At 36.8% G+C, this 21,540-nt stretch overlaps 1 protein-coding gene across 3 annotated transcripts in view; it reads left to right on the forward strand.

Annotated features, from left to right (window-relative positions):
* The first annotated feature begins 448 nt into the window (after positions 1-448).
* LSAMP (limbic system associated membrane protein) overlaps positions 449-21,540 on the forward strand; it is a 615,816-nt gene continuing 594,724 nt past the window's right edge. For all 3 annotated transcript variants that reach the window (XM_054700551.1, XM_054700552.1, XM_054700553.1), the window contains exon 1: positions 449-1,089. In XM_054700551.1, coding sequence (XP_054556526.1) covers positions 935-1,089 — 155 coding nt within the window. In that variant the 5' untranslated portion in view covers positions 449-934. The remainder of the gene's footprint in view (positions 1,090-21,540) is intronic.

Genomic DNA, 21,540 nt, shown 5'->3' on the forward strand with positions numbered 1-21,540 from the left:
TTTTACATTGCTCATCCCATCTTTAAGCTCAAGTCTCTCCATGCCCCCCCACCATGCTCCCCAGGCTTTCTAGCCTCCCTTTACTCCCTCCATCTGCCCTCCCCATGTCCTTTCCCTTCATTCCTCACCCTCTCTCCTGCCTGGACAGTGTCTCCAGTTCTTTTATAGCCCGGGCCCCGCTCTTCTCCCCTTGTCTTGCACAGTACCTCCAAGCTCCATTCCCTCTTCTTAAGGAAATCAGCCAGGCCTCAGATGGAGCTGTTGTCCTGACAACCTAAAGGCACATCAGGCTTTCATTGAGGCTGGCTGCTGCTGAAGGAGGCAGTTGTGCAAGGAGAGGGGCCACGCCGAGGGGAGGGAGGGGTATGACGTGGAGGGGCTGTAGAAATCCGGGGGCGGGGGGAGGTGCTGAGCTGAGAGAGGGAGGGACTGGCGAGAGAAACAAGAAAGGAAGGAGGGGGGGAGAGACTCTGGGCTGCCGCCGCGGCTGTGTGGGTTTCTTTACACTCCCTGGCAGGCTGGGTGCCGGCTCCCTCGCCCGCCCGCCTGGAAAAGTGGGTTACAGAAGGAAGGAGCTCAGCTCAGACACTGGCAAAGGAGCATCCAGCTACAGAGAGACCAGAGAACACCTTCCTTTTGCAGCCTTCTGCTCCTCTTTTCTAGAGGGTTTTATATTTGTACTCTCTTTGTAAATTGTGTTCCTTTGACTTTTCTCCCCTCTGCTTGGGTTTTATGAAGGCTTTGTTAAGTCTTAGAGGGGAGAGAGACTGAGCAAGGGAAAGAGAGAGGCAAAGTAGAAAGGACCACAAACTGGCAAAGCCCGCTCTGCCTTTGCCGTGGATGAAAGCCCTCTGTTTGTAAGAGCCTCGCAGCGTGAGCAGCACGCACACACCCTCCAGAGTACCCCGCGGACCCGCACCTCGGCGTGGCCACCATGGTCGGCAGAGTTCAACCCGATAGGAAACAGTTGCCGCTGGTCCTACTGAGATTGCTCTGCCTTCTTCCCACAGGACTGCCCGTTCGCAGCGTGGATTTTAACCGAGGCACGGACAACATCACCGTGAGGCAGGGGGACACGGCCATCCTCAGGTAGGGCTTTTGGGCAACTTTTCTGCTGCACGCCAGTGTGTGTGTATGTGTGTGTGTGTGTGTGTGTGTGTGAGTGTGTGTATGTGTGTGTGTGTGTGATCTCCTTGAACTCCAGCTACTGATGCTGCAGGCGTGTGTGTGTGTGTGTGTGTGTGTGTATCTGTGTGTGTGTGTGCACGCGCGCGCCCATGGAAATGCCTCTTACCGACTGGTGGAGGTATCTGCCAACAAATTTCAAGGGAATTTTGGTCCCTGTCAGGGACCAGCAGGGTTCGTTAAATGTTTGATTCTTAGGAGCTTGTTTCTCTTACCGAGAACATGCAACTTCACCTATGATATTAATGACATTTGGGCAGTCTGCTGGCTTTTGTAATTGCGGATGCTCTGCTCTTTCAGAGTTTTGTGGGAGTTCCTTAATTGGGAAAGAAGAGTTGTTGAATTATGGCTCTCAGAGAGTGGTGTACAGTACTGCATTCCTATTGGTGTGTGTGTGAGTGTGTGTGTGTGTGTGTGTGTGAGTGTGTGTTCACATCAAGCTCTCACTCTGCCTTAGCAGTAGTTCCTTGGATAGGAGATTTTCTGTAAGAATCCTTTAATTGACATCCAGGGCAATAAATCAATTTTAGAACTTTGGTTGGTTACTGAGCCTTTTCTGGTATGGGGATAGAAGTCAAGGAGAGGATGAAGTCAAGGAGAGGATGAAGAAAAGCAAAAAAAAGGAACTTGACAAATGGCTGATTTTAAGAGCAGGAGTGTTAGACACAGAGGTTAGGAAAGAATTAACCTGGCATAAAATGGATATTTTTAATTGATTATTGACCTCAAAGTCTTATCTCTCTGCAGCCCTGCCAGATTCTGAAATATAATTTGGGATTGAAATTTGGAAAGAAAGATTCCAAGTCCTTGGGAGTTTGACCCCTATAAGGGACAGTGAGCTAGAGAAACTCACATGGAGCCTAGCTATAATTCTATTTCTAAAAAGCTCTACTCTTCTTTTCATGTGTTTCTCTTCTCTTTCTTCCTTCTCAATGAACTGCCAATACCGTTGTCCCTTTTTTGCCTGTTTTCATTGAATTTCTATAAGATATTGACCAAAAAATAAGAAGAATGAAAGAAAATATTCTCCTTAGAGATCCTTTAAAATCTCATTCCACCCGGATAAAATGACTAAGTGTCCATCTGTCTAACTAATAGCGTTTGTTGTTGTAATAAAAACAATATCTGATAGAAAATAAACCTCTGATCTGTGTGCAAGGAGCTGATAATGCATAAACCCTGGGGCATCAGGGAGCAGTTCTGAAGCAGAGCTGCCTACAGCAGCAAAGTTTTCTTTCCTTTTCTCAGAAATAAATTTGGTTGGCTGTCACAGTGTCCTGCTTTGGGATCTCTAGCCTTGTTGGAGAAGTGTGTATGTGTGCGCATGTGTGTGTGTGTGTGTGTGTGTGGTGCATGTTTTGTTTTATGTGTGTTGCTGCAGATTATAAAAAGTAAGAAAATCCTAATGTGTAAATACTCCTTTCTTCATTTCCTGAGTGATGACTGATTATGAATCCCAAAGATCTTACTATCCAAAGCAGATTTTCTTTTCCAGTTCTTCAGCCTTGTAAACCTTCATGTATGATTTATCCACATGGAGTAATAAGATTTATAAAGTAATTTATCTGTTTGCAGAGGGATTTGGACATGATGCAAAAAATGCTTTTGCAAACACATAAGCATGGCCTCTCAACTGCTAACATCCATACTCTCTAACATCATTAACCCTTTACTAGTTAAGCATTTTATATAAATAAATGCTAGCCTTTAGTAATATATTTTTCACTGATTATGGATTGAATGGGACAAATGTGAATACTGTGGGTATTTAAGTTTTTAGTCAAGTGTCTGTGAACTTTATCAGTATCACCTTTATCTTAAGCTGTAGTTATCAAAGAATTAGAGAAATATCTAAATGTTAGTTCAGAAGAAAAATATTCTTATATTTTCATATAGTATTTGCACAGAAGTCTGTATCTTAGAGTAGCAGCCTCACTACATAAATATCTATTTTGTATATATATATATATATATACACACACACACACACACACACACACACACTTTTGTGTGTCTATGGCTCAAGAGAAACAGAATTTTTTTAAGCATTACACTTTAGTAGACATTACAGTGTGAAAATGGGGGTAGTGAGAAAAGAGAATAAATATAGAAGCAGTTATTCCCTGGGAAAGAGAAGATAGACACAAAACATGCAAAGAAGTCACATGTAGAGTCGCCTCTTCCCCAGGTCTCACCTAATATGCCCTCTGTTTATTTCCTTTGCCTTGGACAAAGCTTTATTTTTGGGTTTGTAGCACTCTATCAGAAGTAACTATGGAGAGAGTTCCCTTTGTTTTCTTAGCTGACCTTCTTCTCAATCTCTTTAACTGAATCCAGTCAGCTTTGTGGGTCAGTTTCCTGGTGAAGAATGGTGTTCTTGCTTTCTGTTTACAAGTCCAGCCTGGGAAAGGCTGGCTTCCACTATATTTGTGCCATTTTCCCGGGAGCATGAGCTTCCAGGGGAGGAGAGGAAGGAGAACTTGATTCATTGGAAGCCACAGTAGATGTTTGGCATTGAGAAAGTGAAATGGCAAGGGGAAAATATCCCCTCTGAGTGAGTGTGTGGCCTTGAATAATCTGAAATGGCAACAGGAGACAAGGGAGGTTTATAATTCTGGTGGTCCAGTGACAGAAGTTTGGCTGACTGTTCCCAAAACATTTACCTTCACTGCCTACTTCCATGAAACAAGTGTTTCTTTTGTGAGTTGGAGATAATTTTTGTATAATTATGATCTTTTATATGACTGTGGTCTTGAAAGGCAAATGTGCATTGATCTTGGGGTCTTGCTCAGTAATTCCTATATTTTGGGAAAAAATAAAAACTATAGAATAAAGGTGACAAAACTGGATGGAACGAGAGATACTTTCTTATATACCCACGTAACCCAGTTGTATCCCAGAGAAGATTCTAGAACTTTATCAGGTCATTTGAGAGCTAAAGGAAACCATAATAATTCTCTATCTTAAAGACAAATATCAAAGAGTGACATATCAAAATATCAAAGACTTGTCTAAGTTGCTACAGCAGCAATACTTGGGCCTCATTCCTATTTCTACTGAATCAGAATCCGTGCTTTAATTTGTGGGGAAGTCTTATTTTTTTTCCCTTTCTGAATGGAGCCCACCTGCTTTACTGCTACCCTGGCAAATAAAGGAGTTTATCACTTACTGGATGAGTTTCTAGCACTGGTCTGTCCAACCTTCTTTCCTTGCACAAAGGTTCCCATAGAGATTCACTTCTTTGGTAGTTCTGACAGATTGAAGCCATGTAACTTTCTTGATAAGTCAAGGGAAAAGTAGATATAATGGCCCATTCCAACCTTTAACTTTGCATTTTTAAGAATCCCACTGACTATATTTTCAGTATTCATGGCATATGTCTGCAAAGATATTATGAAATGCTTGATCTGACTATTTCTATTTATAGGATAGCTTTGTAAAAATTATAGTACATGCATATTTGGATATATAGTTTAACTGCATATATGATAAAATGCAAAACCTTCACACTATTGTAATTTTAAACATTTTAAATTCAGGGTATTGAAATTTTATTTATTTCACAATTCTGAACTTATTTGATGTTTGCAGGATATTATAATACTTTTTATGGTGATAACATTTTCCCATTTAAATGTAAATGTGCCTAATAAGTATTAGATATAAGAACCTAAGTATCTAAGTTTAGGATAGTTAAATTTTTAATTTTTCAGTATTTCAAGTCTTTATTTCCATACTCATTTCTATACTAAAGAAAAAAAGAAGAAACAACACAAAAGTAAGGGCTATTTGACAGTACAATATAGAATTTTTTGTGTAAATTTCATGGGAAAATGTGACTTCTCTTAGAAGGCATCTGGAACACCTGCATTTACTAGGAAAGTATCATCACTCAAACAAACTCCTGACACAGTATGTGGATTTCTACCACTTATAATTCACCATTTCAAAACAAACTTAGTGGGCATGGGTCTCTAGGAAGACTTTGCAATAAATTAATTTGGGGGAGATAACTAAATCACTAATAGTAATCAAAATTTATTGTTTGTTACTGATACTTTAAGGAACATCCATTGCCTATAAAATCTTTTACAAATATACTTGGTGAATAATAGCATATATCATACTAGATATTGCCTAGGAATATGGAATAGCATGTATATTTTTAAGAAGGATTTTTTTGTATCTGTGAATTATACCATTTGTTGTTCCTTATGACAGGAATAAAGCAGGTAAGTCTCATGTGACAAATGCAAATTGTGATAATTTGTGTTTCTATAAGTATAAAACTTGTAAATATGTGTGTGTATAAACATGCACACACACACCATATATTTGGTGATTTTGTTTGTTTTTTTATTTTGAATGAGTTTTTTTGTAGAATTGTGGAACAAACAACCAAAGGTAACTGACTCATCCACTAAGTCAGTTACTGAGAATTTGTTTTCCTCACACCTGCCTCTATATGACCGCAAACTCATGCGGGGAAAAAAAAAAAAAGGTTAGTGCATTTTTCTGTGCTCTTTGAGAGTGGCAGGCACATATGTCTGTGACTTACCTGATAGGAGGTTGCCTGGATGTGTTCTGGTCTACCTCATGTCATCACCTAAACCTTAGAGAGCCCTTTCCTTCGTTCAGTTCATTTCTTATGATTTACACACTTCATTTTTCTCTTAATATTCTTCCCATTAGTTTGTAAGGCTAGAATTCTGGACCATAATTTTGGATTTGTTCTTGCTTGCTACATAACTGAGCAAATTCCTTCAATTTTTATTTGTCACTTTCATTTATAAAAAACTGAAACTATTTTAATTAGTCTACATGATTATTTTTAAAAGTACCCAAGAGGCAGAGTAGGATTATTTGTTGAAATGTAAACTGCAACAAAGCAAAAAGTATTAGCAGTCTTCAAACCATATACAGTCAGTTGTTTTGTTTAGACTTTAGGGAGTTTTATCATTTACCAGAGTTTCTCAAACTTGCAGGTGTCTCAAAATTACTAAACGTGCTCATTAATGCACAAGTTAGATTATGGCCCTACCATCAGAGTTTTTGATTCAGTAGGTCTTTGGTTGGGTGTGAGACTTATATTTCTAACAAGTTTTCAGATGCTGCTGATACTGCAGAACTGGGCCATACTTTGAGAACCAACAACTCTTGCTACTACAAGTGTGTTCTGAAATGAACATTTTAAGTATCACATACTCACTTGTTAAAATCCAAAATGTCAAGGTCTGTCCCAGATCTACTAAATTAGAATCTTTTTTTTTTTTTTAGCAAAATCCCCAAATGATTCATAAGCACATCACAGTTGGAGAATTACTGCTTTAGACAGTTCACAACCATGATTTGATGTTACTATCAACTAGGAACCTTGGAAAAGATACTGAAGCCATATATTCCCTACTCTCCAAAATTCTGATATAATTAGTTTGGGGTAGAGTGTGAGGGCCTGGGGATAGGTATTTTTTTTTAATGATTCTGATATGTACCCAGAGTTTAGAACCACTCCTTTGCTGATGGTTTTATTTATGAACTATTTTGGGGACAGAACTTACAAATTATGTAGTAAAAAGTTAGAGTCATGATGCTTAGCCTTGAAATATGTCACCTACAAAGATGCAGAAACTCAACTGGGAAAGATGTAAGAGATCATTGGAGATCCTTTTCTTTACTCCACAATCTCATAACTACAGTGCCATGGAAAATGGATTGTCTGTATTTTGATATGGACCAAGTTTACATAATATTTGATAAAATAGTAGGATAGCTTTTTTTTATTAAAGCTTGACTTTTGTTCTCTTTTTCATTAGTTTCACTATATTAGGCAAGACACAGAAGTTGTTTTTTTTTTTTTAATGCTATGTCTAAAGGAGAAAAGAGACACTATTTAGGCAAGGAAATTATTTTCATTGTTAATTCATCCTAGCAGACTTAATTGTGTGCACTTATTTTGCCATAAACACAAATATATGATTTATAAGAGTTAGAGTTTATAGAATTGACCTCAACTTTACATGGTCATCAGTTTTTTGTTGAAACTTATAGATAAGTCTTTGTGCCATAGGCAAAGACTTTTCATCAAGGATGTGATAATTTCAGAAAATTTGAACAAGTAGGCAGAAGACTAAGACCTAAATAGTTTGAAATATCTTGATTGATTGATCACCCTCCCTGCTGCTTTTCTCTTTCCCTCTCTTTTCTTTTTCCCTTTCCCCCTCCCTCTTTTCTCGTCCTCTCTCCTCCTTCCCCTTTCCTTGCTCTCATCTTGTCTCCTTCACACCTGTAAATCAAAGTTCCACTTACCTGTAGAGGATCATCCAGCTCATGCTCTCAAGGAGGAACTTTTCAGGAAATGCCTCATCTTTTCACATCTCCACTATTTGTCTTAACCAAGTGAATTTTCTTTCCTGCTCTTGAAACCTTCATCTTATTATATTCTCAAGAGTATTCTTGTATTTGGCTGAAATTATACTGGGATCCTCTCACCTCAGCAATCTTTTTTTTTTTTTTTTAATTTTTATTTCTTTCCTTCTTTTTTTTTCTGGTTTGAAATTCTGGTTCCTTGGTCTATATCTCAGATGTCTTATCTACTTCTCATCCCTTTCCCCCTAGAACTTCACTAGGGTTCCAAAACTCTATTACATTTTTATTGTTTCTTAAGATCTCTGCCTGATTAAGTCTCCTAGTGCTTGTCCCTCTTGGAGAGGCTGACTTGGATGGCTGCAGTCTGATTGTGGTTTGAATCTCTGCTTTCAGCTGACAGGCTTTTGCACAACCTCAAGGAGTGTTCTGTATGTTATACTCATTACAGATTGTAGTTAATATATTTGGGAGAAGGTAGAAATTATTTTTTTCTAATTTGTACAACATTTACTTCAGGCTACAACAATGGGGCTGATGATAGTAAACTGGGAGGAAGTGAAAGTAGGTCTAAGTTGGTGCCCTGGGATGATGGTGAAGGGTGATAAGCCCCACTGCTGATGCCTAAAGGGATTCTAGTCTGACATGCAGAACAAGGTTTTGTGAAGCTTTCAAAGCAGAGAAAGAGGGCACTGGTGGTCTAACGTGGAAGGGAAAAGAGCAGAATACAGTAAAGGGAAAACAACAGGTCAGGGGAAACTCCCAGCGAGACCCACGGGGTACAGGTGGGCATCACAGCAGCTGTGGTCAGCTTGTAGTAGAAACTCAGTTCCAAGCCTGAGGGTCAGAGAAAGAATAGAGTAGTTGGGACAGGGGCTGGCTTGGACAGGGCAGAGACATCAGTAATCCAAAATGTATTCCTCAGACATATTTCCAAATTAGATAATTTGGTCAAGGGATAAAAGAGAGGGATGTAGACCCTAGAAATGAAACTGTATCACACATGTTGTAACCAAGGGGCAATGTGAAGGTGGATTTCATAATGCTGAGGTTTATCTTTTTAAATTCTTGCTATGTAAGTTCAAGAACATAAAACTTGGTCCAGCTATGTGGGGAAAGGGGATGACAAAAATAAGAAATTAAGTAAGAACTGACACTATGTTTTGCTCCTTGCTATAATTAATTTTACTGGATTGCATTTTTGGTCTACTTAGACCTTCCAGGCAGCATGTAATAGGCAGACCATGGATGTGAGTTCACCTCTTTATCACAGCTATATTTTTTTTTTCCAGCATCAATCCAAAAATGTTTCCAGATCTGTCAAAGTCTCAACAAAGACACATTAACTCAAAGATCTTTTGCTTGGTTAATTCTCTGTGACCTGCTACTTCTTGGTATCCACTAATTCACTCACAGTCCCTACTCATAAGCACAAGTGTTATACACACATAGTGCAGGTTCTTACTTTGGTTTATGATCCTTTCTCTGCCTGGAATCTCCTGCATCCCTGCACCTCTCCCCTCATCATATTTCTTCTCTAGATCTTATGGGTCAGAGCTCAATGCTAGTGTTTTCTCATGAGGGGAATCTTCACTAACTCTCCTAGTCTGAGCTAAATAACATAGTTATTGTTTCTGTTATCCTCTCTGCATACCGCTTTTTTCCAACTTTATTGATGTATAATTGACAAAATTTTTATATACGTAAGGTATACACGTAATGATTTAGTACACATATACAGTATAAAATGATCATCAATATCTAATTAATTAGGTATCCATCACCTTAAATAGTTAGACCTCTCTCTGTGTGTGCATGTGCATATGTGTGTGTATGTGTGTTGTGTGTGTGGTAAGAATGCCCGAGATCCATTCTCCTTGTAAATTTGAGGGATACAACATGGAATTATAACTGTAGTCACTATGCTATGCATTAGTTCCCAGAACTTATTCATCTTGTAACTGAAAGCTTGACCAAGATCTCTCTAATTCTGCCCCTCCCACTTGTTCCTGACAACCCCCGTTCCATTTCTATGACTTGATATTTTTGGATTCCACATATAAATGATATTCTTCACTATTTTTCTTTCTCTACCTAGCTTATTTTACTTAGTGTAATGCTCTTTAGTTCATCCGCCTTGTCTCCAATGAATGGACTTCCTTCTTTTTTGTAACTATTGTATTTAAGTTGTGATATAGATCTATCTCACATTTTCTTTATACATTCGTCCATCATTGAATACTTAGTCTGTTTACTTATCTTGGCTGTTGTGAGTAATGCTACAATGAACATGGGAGTGCAGATAACTCTTTGAGATAAACAAGTTTGTTTCCTTCAGATGTATACTCAGAAATGAGGATATTAGATGATATATATATACCACATTTTAGCATTTGTTGAACTTAAAAAAAAAAAAAAACTATAGTCAATTGTGTCTATTCACTTGTGTCCAAATGTACTATCAGCTCTTGCAAGGCAGGTGTCTCATCTACTTTACCTTCTCATCTTAGAACTTAACTTACTAACATACTTACCAGTACTTAGATAAAGAGAGATAGTTATTGTGTAAATTAAGAATACCAGAAATTGATTTATAAAAGAAGGAAAAAATTAGGAGGAGACAGGGACGAAACAAGATATGTTAGTGATGAAACCAGTCAGCTTGGATTAGAACTCTGAATGTGTGGTAAAGGAGGTATCATGGAGATTGATTCTTATCATTGATGGAGTGGAAAGAGGGTTTGGCTAGAGATTCTTTCATCATTTCCCCTAGCATCTACTCTTTTGAAGCATAATTTTCTAAAAAAACGAGAAAGGCAAATGGAGGTCTCTTGGTGGGACTCCCAAAGCTTCACTCACAGAGGTCCCCACAAAGTGTGCTTTCTATTCTGGCAGAATTTCAGCTGACAGGACTAAGAGTCACTCTGTGTTCCTGATATGAGGCATATCCAATTTCTGAAGAGCTCAGCATCCGAAGTACCTGTAAGGGAAAGGATGTGCTTTTGGGGGGTATCTGAGGTTTTCTCCCTGCTGTGGTAACTAAGAGCTTTCAGGGAGTAAGTTGGGGTTTTGGCAGCAAGATTGTCATGCAACAAGTATGTTCACCTCATCTGTTCTACTTTCTTGTGAAATGAGGCAAGGTGAAAATCACTTGCATTCATTGACTCAAAGTAATTATTCATACTGAATAACGATGCCTACCTGGGTTTTGCAGTGTAGAGCTCATTACTCATTCCTAGAGAAATTCAAACTTGAAAGTACAGTAGACTTTGCAATAATCCCAAATTCCCTTCAGTGTCTTACCATAATGCATAAGGGCATTATTTATATGAGGTCAGAGAAAAATCCTATAAACCTGAGGAAAAATGCTACCTAGCTTCTCTTACAATACTGCATTACGGTTTATTTTATTACACATTTTAATGTTGCTTTTCTGTGTTGAATTTATATATCTAAAAATTTCTAAAGTTAAGTTAATGATAATCTTTCTAAACTTGTGATTTAGTTATGCTACTATTTGCCATACTACTCTACTATGAACAAAAGATGAAAAATGAAAGTGATAAAGTTTAGCAGTAAGTCATGTGTCATCAAATATCTTCACGTGAAAACACTGATTGCGAAAATTAATTGATTTCCTGAATTCTAATTTTTGTCATTCTTCAGTCACAACTCATTCTGGTATATCTATGTCAAGGCTATTTATTTTATGGGTCTTGAGTCACATTGTTGCCAGTTTTTCATTTATCTTCATCTTAAAATAAGATTGCTATCATCTTATACATGTTCATGATATAATTGCATGAGCATATGTCAAGATCAGCATTTTATACTGCTGAATCATTAACTTGGCTGATGAATGGATTTTTTCTTAACTCTCTTTCTGACCTCTGTTCTTTTATCTCCCTTTTGTGAGTCTAATATGATGAATGGAACTCTAATGTCATCACCACAGCAATGAACTTCCTAACATCTATAGGATAGAACTAGATTATCCAAACTTAGACTTAGGCCTGAATTTCACAAGCAGCACTAACTGTATATAGTTGGGAACTAGTTTCATTGTTCTAACTCCAAAATAATTATATTTCAACTTGCCTCTTAAGTAAAGATGTTGATTTGTTGAGATGAAATTATGTTTTCAAACATGCATCATGAAAAATGCATGATGCTATGAGTGGATGATAATGAACTTAAAAATATTTTGTATTAATGCCTTTTTCCTTACAGAAAAATAAAACAGAACTCAAAATCTAGTTCTTCTAAATAACAGTACTTGCATATAATCTGTTATCTGTAAACAATTTGCATAATGATTATACTTAATCTATATTGTATTGATGTTTTGGGCAATTTTATTTTATTTTTAATTTTGTTTGCATATATTTATAATTATATGTAAAAGTAAGAGCATGTATGTTTTTGCATGTTCATAAAATCTACTTGCACAAAATTTGACTGTGAATATTGTTGTGAACGTGAGTCATAAAATAGTTTAGGGCCTCCCCTGGTGGCGTAGTGGTTGAGCGCTGGGCTGGGAAGCTGCCTGCAGCCTCTGCAGCACTGGTTTGATCCCAGGCCACCAGGTGAGGGTCCCACATGACACGCAGACCTCGCCTGCCTCCTGCCGCGCAGGCTGCTCCCCTCAGCAGTGTATTTCATCAGTCTGCCTGCTCTGTTCTCCGCTCTGGCTCTGGTGAATTCTGTCACCCTCCCTTCTGACTGTACCCAGTGCTTGTATAAATAAAAAACTCTTAAAAAATAAATAAATAAAATAGTTTAATAGGAACTTGACTAATTTGATCACCAATTATAAGAATGGTTACTGTAGAAATACAAAATTTCCAGGTTATCAGGGTGTTCAATGACGCAATATATAAGAAGCAACATATAATGGCTTTTTAAATTTGTTTTTATTAATGTTTTATTATTAATCATTATGCAGGTGCTGAAATTTATTCTGTAAGAAAATTCAGACAATGTTTCTTGTTTCTGTTATGTCTTGGCTATTATATAATCCCTAAGAGTAAAATAAAATCTTATAAATTGTTTTCTATTTTTACTAGATGATATAAATTAGTGCTGTCTTAGCTAAAAAAACTTTTTAAAAAACATGTAAAGTCAATATTTCACATTTGTTATCTCAATTGTAGAACTAAATATTTTCATTTACTCTAAGTCACCAAGAATTCTAATGATGTGTTAACAAGCATCTTGCTGACGATGAGAGACTGGCCAGTGAAAGAGAAGAATAGGGATTTAATTAAATTTCAATTTTTTATCTAGTAAAATGATCACAATTATGCTTTTATTCCCTTTTCAATATTAAAGATCCAAGGCTTGTGAAAAAATGATTAGATTAGTATAAACAAGTTCAGCTGAAAAACTCAGATACATTAGACCCAAGGTAATGAAACAGCAGATACTATAGTTGTGAATATGCTACTGCTGATGTTTGGAAATTTTTAGATAACAGAAACCATTTCATAGAATTGATGAAAAAATATAAATAAAGGGAAAATCAACAACAACAAAAACCCAAGTGCTAGAACATTTTGAAAAGAAGCAATGATCACTAGGAGCCAAACTAGGTTCCCTGGGAACTAAACTAAAACATGGTAATTAGATTTCTTGAAAATAAACAAAATTTTAGATTGGTGGATCAGGTAAATTCCATTCACTTTGATTATCTGTATTTTGACAAGTTTCCTCTGATAGATTCATGTACACAATATGGGTCCATAATCTTGATTTTGAATTGATTGAATAACCTTATCAAAGAAATACTGTCTTTGACCATATTAAATATTTGAATAAAAGCACAGGAAGAAAACTTTCCATCATCTGTAAGACAAAAAAATAAGACTTAAAAGACTGGACAAAAGCTACAAGGAGGTATTTGTAGCTCTGTGTAACATGGAAGGCTATTCGTATGTGTGTGCTTACACCATATCTCATTCCAAGAACAAAAATCTCAAGAAAATGAAAGAATTTAGGGTACTCTGTAATTTAAACAGAAATCAATTAAGTAAGCAAATCAGGTTACATGATTGAAAAAAATGAGCAATCAAATAACTATGGTGATGGAGCTAATGGAGCTTCTGAGCTAGGAGATCTAACTTCAAGATTCCTGTTAGACCTTAGATTCCTTATTGATTTGTGAAATAAATATTCTAAGTATGATATTAATGATATTAGTTTGTACCAGAAGGTTACTGTATAGATATATTCATTTTATAAATATCATTTACTATTCAGTCAAGTGAAATAGGTTTCCATGTAAATAAATAAGATTTCAGTCATTTTAGTATTTAATCAGAGACCCAATAACTGCTATTAATATATATTATTTAAAAAAAAGCAAAACAGGGGCCTCCCCGGTGGCGCAGTGGTTGAGCGCTGGGTTGCGAAGCTGTCCGCAGCCTCTGCAGTGCCGGTTCGATCCCCGGCTGTTCCCCGGCCACTGGAGGAGAGTCCCACATGGCGCACAGACCTCTTCAGCTGCCCGCTGCTCCCCTCAGCAATGTACTTCGGTCCTTCTGCCTGCTCTGCTCCCTGCTCTGGCTCTGGTGAATTCTCTCACACTTCCGCGCTTCTGACTATACCCAGTGCTTATATAAAATAAATAAATAAATCTTTAAAAAAAAAAGCAAAACGAAATAACACCCATTTTATAGTAGAAGGTTGAAATAGATTTATCATATTTCTGTTACTGCTAGTATTCTGTCATTCTGTGATATTCTGCATTTCTACTTTATCTTGTGTTTTATTTATTTTTTAATTTTTGCTGGAATCCATTATGACTTTGTTTATGAAGAATTTTACTAAGAAACATGTTCTCTAATCATTTTTTACTGGGTTTTAATATTCATATCTCTACTTTCTTCCCACTGGAGTATTTGTAAACATGTGAAGGAATTGAGATTGTGTTTCATTAAATAGAAGTTCCACTTAGACCTTTCATCTTTCTGTGTATAACAGAATCAAGAAAAATTTTGTCTCAGAAATTTACTTGTATATTAAATCACCTTTAAAGAGATAGATAAGATTGATCAGATCAAATGGTGACTTCATCTCTTCTTTCTTCTAACTTCCTATATTTCTTCAGCATACATGTTAATATAATTTGGGCTGGATATCCCATCGATGCTAGTATATCCCTCTGTATATCCCATTGATGCTAGTCTCTCATTAAAAATCTTGATGACCTCTGAATTGGACTAATATGAAAACAAGATTTCCGATTCAAACTAATGAATCTTCACCCTATTTCAACTTCTTAGTCAACATGATTCATATTGTTATCTCATTCACTCAACCAAAAAGTAAAATGTGAGGCTACTTTGAGATTCCTACTTTCTGCTGGCTCTCTTCTAACTCTGCAGCCTTAAATAACCTAGATCTACAGCTTCTTCAGTTCTGGCTCCCTCTGAGTGTTGAATCAGTCATCCCTCTAGCTATTTGATATAAAAGTCTTCCTTCCCACTGCTGAGTCCCACAAGGTCATCAGGGGTCATCTCCATTAGAATTGGCATTGCATAACAGTGGTCATGGACTTTATTTGCCTGTGGGTAAATCTTCTCTTTCAAATTTGTAGAATGCTTTGCTTAGATCACCCTTACTTTTCATATCAAGTGCCTTCCCCAGAAATAATGAAGCAAATGAACTTCCGTTCCTGATTTTCTGTTCTTACAGTTCTGGCACTATTAGTTCAACCAACAAATAACATCCACCAATGTAGTAAGTAAACCATATATCCACTACCTGTTCAACCCAATCTTTCTCACAAACTTCAACATTTTTTGCTTTCTTATTTTTTGCATAATATTTCCTTAATTTATATCTTCTTATAAATATTTAATTTACCCGAAAGTTTGACTGTTGAAATTTATAAACAGCTATTATCAGAGTATGAAACCAGTTTCTTTCCTTTTGCTGTGACAGGTACTTAGTCAGTTACCTCATCATTACTTTTGCAGAATTTATAGTGAAAGAAGCATTGATAAACAACTTTGTCTATGAAACTAGGTGACTTTTAATACATAATGTGGCATTTGGGTAATAGTTGGGAGAGATTTCAGAAAGGTCAATCAACAAATTTGGTGATATAAAGGTGAAGTGGAGTGAGAGAGGCAGTTTGGGGACAAACAGATTAGATTAGGATCCAGTGCCAAGGTTTCAATAAAACACAAATAGCCCCTGGGGATCTCCCTGATGGTGCAGCAGTTGAGTGCTGGGCTGTGAAGCTGTCCACAGCCTCTGCAGTGCCAGTTCAATCCCTGGCCACTGGCGAGGGTCCCACAAAAAAAAAAAAAAAAAAAAAAAAAAAAGAAAAACCCCACAAATAGCTCCATTTCAAAGTGGGTTATTGGTGTGTAAAGCTGAAAATATTCCCAAGTTGCCTCAAGAATATTCTCCAATGGAAATTCCTGTGGATGCTAAAATAAAAATGCAGTTTGTTAAAACCTAATGACAAGGGATTTGGAGAATTATCTAAAAATGTTCTAAATGTATCAGCATTATTTCCTTTTGGATAAAGTCTCAGTTTCCTTAGTACCAAGAGAAAGGGTTTTGACAATCAGTTTCCAAGCCATAGACTCTTAAGGAGCTACAAAATGATTGCAAAGATTCCAAACTTCCATGCATACCTTAATTATTATGTGTAGACATCATATATCTCAGGCATAAATGAATATTGTCCTATAGATATGTATAGACTACTATAATAAAAGTAGTATTGACTTTTTTTTAAATATATGGTAGTTTTTCACCATGTAATTGCAAAGAATTACATTCATTTGATGATAAAAGAATATTCTTAATCACATTATTCTAGACCATGTAAGGATAGGTCTAATTAAAATATAGGTAGGAAATGGAGATGAGAAGGTTGGCAGAAGAATGATAGAGAGATGGAGGATCCTAAGTAAATAAGATAGAATATGATTTAAAATACAGATGTATAAAAAGATAAGGAATAAATACTAAAGAATTTTGAATGAAATATATTTTCAAAGTAAGATGAATTTTATAAGCTGAATTGAGTTCGAGGTAACCCATTGATGATTGAATATGAGGGTTTGGTGTTCAGAAAAAAGCTGAGTTACTTGGGATTATCAACTATTTTCATATTGGGGGATAGTTTAAAATATAGCTTAGATGAAATTGTCAAGGGAGAGAGTAGAACAATTATAGTTAGTGTGCATAATCCTTTACTGGAAATTCTGTGGGGGTGAGATAAATGTCAATAGAAATAGATTTAGAGTGAACCTTAAGATTTGGGACATTTCACTTGCTTGGGCTACATTGTTTTGTCTCTGACTTTCAACTTGTTAGTTGACATTCTTTTCTTTTAAAGAGCCCACACTGTATAAATTTCACAAAAATCTGAATTCATAATTTTTCTAGTCCCTCAAGCAATTTGTAAACATGAAAACATTAAGTGACAATGAAAGAAGCATATTCCTAATGGTGGTTCAGATGTCTTCTCAAAAATCTCTGTGGACTGTTGCTTTACTGTGGATATGTTTAGTGAAAGAGCTGAGTCTTAACGGTTGCAGTGAAACTTGATTGGAGACAGAGAGATTATAGAAAGAGAGGCATTTTAGTAAAGAAATAAGGGCACAATAGAATAAACTAATCTCAGATTATGTGCGGCCAAAAAAAAAACTTGTAAGACCTTTGTGTACAAACATCTAGGCACATTTATTTAACTTGAGGCAGATTAGTAATAATACTTTCACCCCATTGTAGTGTACTACTTCAGCTCATATTTCTTCACCACAAGATACAGATTTACTATGCTGTTGACAGCATTATGTTTCTTCAAAGTTAGAAAATATGGTGATGACAGTTCCAGAGTTCAGAGTGAAGATGCAGGGAAGTCACAAAGATATATTCACATTTCAGATTTAGTTTCCCAATTGTGCTGTAGCACTTTTACAGTTTTTATTATGATGATGATGATGATGATGATGATGATCATCATCATCATCATCATCATCATTTAAATTTAATGAGTTGTCTCTGAGTAATGGAAATCCTTTATTCCCAGTGCTATTACTCTGTGCCTACACCCTTAGAGTCTTTAATTGACATCAGCCTTTCTGTGTTTTTTTTTTTTTTTTTTTGGTTGGTTGGTTGGTTTGTTTTTAAGAACCAGGGTACAGGCCAGATGTGCAGGAGGGTGAGAGGATTCACCAGAGACAAAACGGGGAGCAGAACAGGCAGACTGACTGAAATACACCTGAGGGGAGCAGTGGACAGGAAAGGTCTGCCACGCCATGTGTGTCTCTCCCCGGCTGGCCGGGAATTGAACCCACACTGCAAAGGCCGTGGACAGCTTCACAGCACTGCGCTCAACTGCCTATGCCACCATGGAGGACCAGCCTTTCCATGTTTTGAGTTCTGATTTTGTGCTAGAACTGAGTTGAGCCTTGGCAATAACCAGCGAGTAATATGGAGCTTATAGTTTAACCTTCTAGATTTTCATGTTTGTTTTTACTGTAAATACAATTTTTTCTTTGCTCAATAAACTATAAATGGCCTCCACTTCATGTCCCATCAGCCTCAACTTCAAAGCAGAAACTAGTCTATCTCCCACTGATATTCTTCCTGTCTTTTCATGAAGAATGTTTCCTAATACACCACACACATTATTTCCCTTTTTTTTCATATTAATGTTTGATTGTCCTTCAGGATATGTGGTTTAACTGCCCCCTCTATTTACCTAAATTTTACTCTCATTATGCCTTTCCTCCTTTAAGAAACCATTAATAATTCCATCCCTAATTTATTATTTTTTCCTTATTATTTGTATATTTATTTAGAGACATCTCAGCAATACCAAACAGTTTAGTTTGCAATGTAGCTTTGCAAACTTAATGCAAGCACCGTAGGCTAGAGCATTTAGGGAGGTTGTAGCACACATGAGTACCTTGGTTTGGGTAACCTCTCAATCAATGTTTATAATGATACACTTACTCAAGATATCACATTCTATGCATTTTAAAGAAGCAGAGAGAAAAACAGGGAAATTAAATGACATAAGAGTGCAGAAAAAAAATAGTTATTGGCAGATATTGACCTAGATCAGTGCTATTTTCAAAAGTCTTGTCTCCCATTCCCTTCATATTGCTTGAAACATAGCTGGATAAGTACCAGATGCTCACTAATTTATTTTAATGGTAGGTACAGAGTGGAGTATATTTGTTATATGTTCCATTACATGGATCTTGTGTGGTCAAAGGTATGAAGTATCAGTAGAACATATATTTTCCTCTTATTGTAAGTAATACGCTGCTAAAACAAGTAGGGTCAATGGAAATACCAAAGGTGAGCAGTTTTTTTGAACTGACTTTCATGCGGATTTTGGGTGATAATTACTTTTCCAGAGCTGATGACATTGCAAAAAATTTATGGCTTAGACGTATAGTGTTACCACCAGATCTAAGTACCCAGCCCCCACCGTAGACAATTTATTTGACTTGGCAAACTACACTGTCTTTTTTTCATTAGTGAAGTTGGCCTCCTGGAGATGGCATTTTCAAAAGTAATGCAAATATCTTCTTTCCTATCAATAAAATTGTGATTTAGAGTATTTAATCTAGTTGAAAGGCAAGAAAAATGGAAGTCTGCATGCAGGATAAATGAAATTATAATAAAATAGCATACTCCCCAAAGTTTTCTTAATATGTAGAGTATTAACCTGGCACACAGCCTTATTTGCTGCATACAGAGTTCTATCAATCAGAGAAATGGAGAGCCCGATTTCTCCAAGATCCTTATTAGGGCAATTGACTTACTAGGTTCTGTAGATTTTATTTGGTAAATAACACGATACTTAATCTGCAATATTTCCTCTCTTGTCTTGTTGAAGATTGAGTTTCTGTATAAAACATAGAGATAATTTCTGTCCTGTACCTATCCACGTTGTATCTTCTACCTATGTGCCACTATTCTTGACACTGTCCTGTAACCATCAATCAATTCTAAAAATGTCAGCTTACATTAGTAACAGCTTTCTCTGATTTTTCCCCCAACAGATAATTGCCCCTCAGAGAAGGTAGGGCTATGGAAAATTAGTAGTGTTTTGTCATTAGCTTAGAAATGCTGGAATGAAATTTTAAATCTTTCCCCGATGAACTATAAACTGCTCTCTCTTGCTTGGCCTCAAAGCTTGAGTGTGATTTAATGTTTATTCAGCACTAACAATGTTCAGCCACTTCAAAAAAAGCGTTCTGTTTATCTAGCACTCTAAAGTTCCAAAGACATGTCACATACTTTGCCTAATTAGTCCTCACTAGACCCTCGTGAAGAAAGGAAGGAGGACACACACATCATCCTCACTACATACAGACTTTTAAGCAAGATAATTGAAGCCAGTGGTCACAGGATATGAATAGAACACAGATCGCTGATTTGTTCTGAACTAACCATTAAGTGACATTACTTATTTTTCTCAACTTTCTCCTTTTAAATCATCTATTTCTACCTAGGTCATTCTCTCCTTAAATTTTTAAGAAAATGGATTCTTTGTCTTTTCCTGTATTCTTCCCTTATTGTAGTATTTTTATCTATCCATTTCCCTTTCCCTTTATGATTTCATTTAAACTCATGCTTGTGGGTGACATCACAATAGGGAAAAATGGTGACATTAAGATGTTCTCTCTCTCTCTCTCTCTCTCTCTCTCTCTCTCTCTCGCTCTCTCTCTCTCTCTCTCCCCCTCCCCCTTTTCTCCTCTCCCCCTGCTTTCTGGTCCAGTGTTCAGTGCAGGCACTCTGTTCTCATTGAGGCTGCAGCTTCTTTGCTGAATCACTGCTTTGTATTCAGCCAGGGACCATGGAGTATTCCCAGTGTATTTATTTTCTGTTCCTGAGCTGAATGCTGGGTGCTTCTTTGTCCTGATGCTTTCTGCAAGGGAGTTTAGGAGGTGGGGGATGGAGGAGAAGAAAGAGGAGGAGGAGTAGGAATGCCAATAAAGCTTTCTCTATCCCCCAGAGGAATGTGTGCAAATGTCTTTAACATTGCTTCACTCAATGTTCTCCTCTCTGTTGCCCTTGCTCTTAATTGGATCTAGACCCTAGAGAAAATCACTTTGTTAATGGGATGGTTAAAGAAAAAGAGAGGTGGAAGTTGGCTGTGCTCAGTTCTGGCAACTTGTCCTCTTTGGGAATTAAAGTCTCAGATGCCTAATCTGGGGAAGGGATTCCACTTTCCTGTTCATGAGGAAATACTACTTCCCTTCTTTCCTGATCATGAGGAAATACCATTTCTCTTCTGTGCATTTTTCCCTCTGAAAATGTAAGATTATTCTGTGTCTCCTAAAAATAGATAAAACTAATTTGCATAGAAAATATGGGTCATTCATTTACTTAGCCACTCATCTATTTATCCATTCATTTATTTATTCATTTATTTGACAGATAAGTTAAATATGTCTTTGTGCCAGGCACTGTCTTAAGTTGTGACAAGATGGTAAATGAGAGAATTTACCTGCGCTCATTTAGCTAATTTAAGAGAAAGACAATGAAATTACCAATGGGTAATGCTAAATGTAATGAAAATCAACAGGGTATAATAATATAAACTATGAATGGGGTGCTTTTGATGAAGTATGCATAGAAGTCTTTTCTCAATGGCTTATATTGAATCTGAGACATAAAAGCTGTGTGAGTTTATCAGCAATATTTCTGTTTAGCAGTTTCAATAAGGTATAACTTATATGCAATATACTAAAATTTATCCATGTAAAGGATTCAGTCCACTCATCATTAGTATATAGTTATTCAACTATCACCACAATCTAGTTGTAGAATATTTCCATCATCTCCCAGGGATCCCTCATGCCCATTTCCGTCAATGCGCACTCCCACCCCAGGTTCTGAATCATGGAATTATGCAAAACATGGAATCATACAATATATGGTCTTTTGTACCTGACTTAAATAATTATTGGAATTTAGATTTTTATGTTCATCCATATGTTAGCT

This window comes from Talpa occidentalis, unplaced genomic scaffold, assembly GCF_014898055.3.
Source record: "Talpa occidentalis isolate TD23 unplaced genomic scaffold, MPIMG_talOcc4v2.1 talOcc4.4, whole genome shotgun sequence".
Classification (NCBI taxonomy): Eukaryota; Metazoa; Chordata; class Mammalia; order Eulipotyphla; family Talpidae; genus Talpa; species Talpa occidentalis.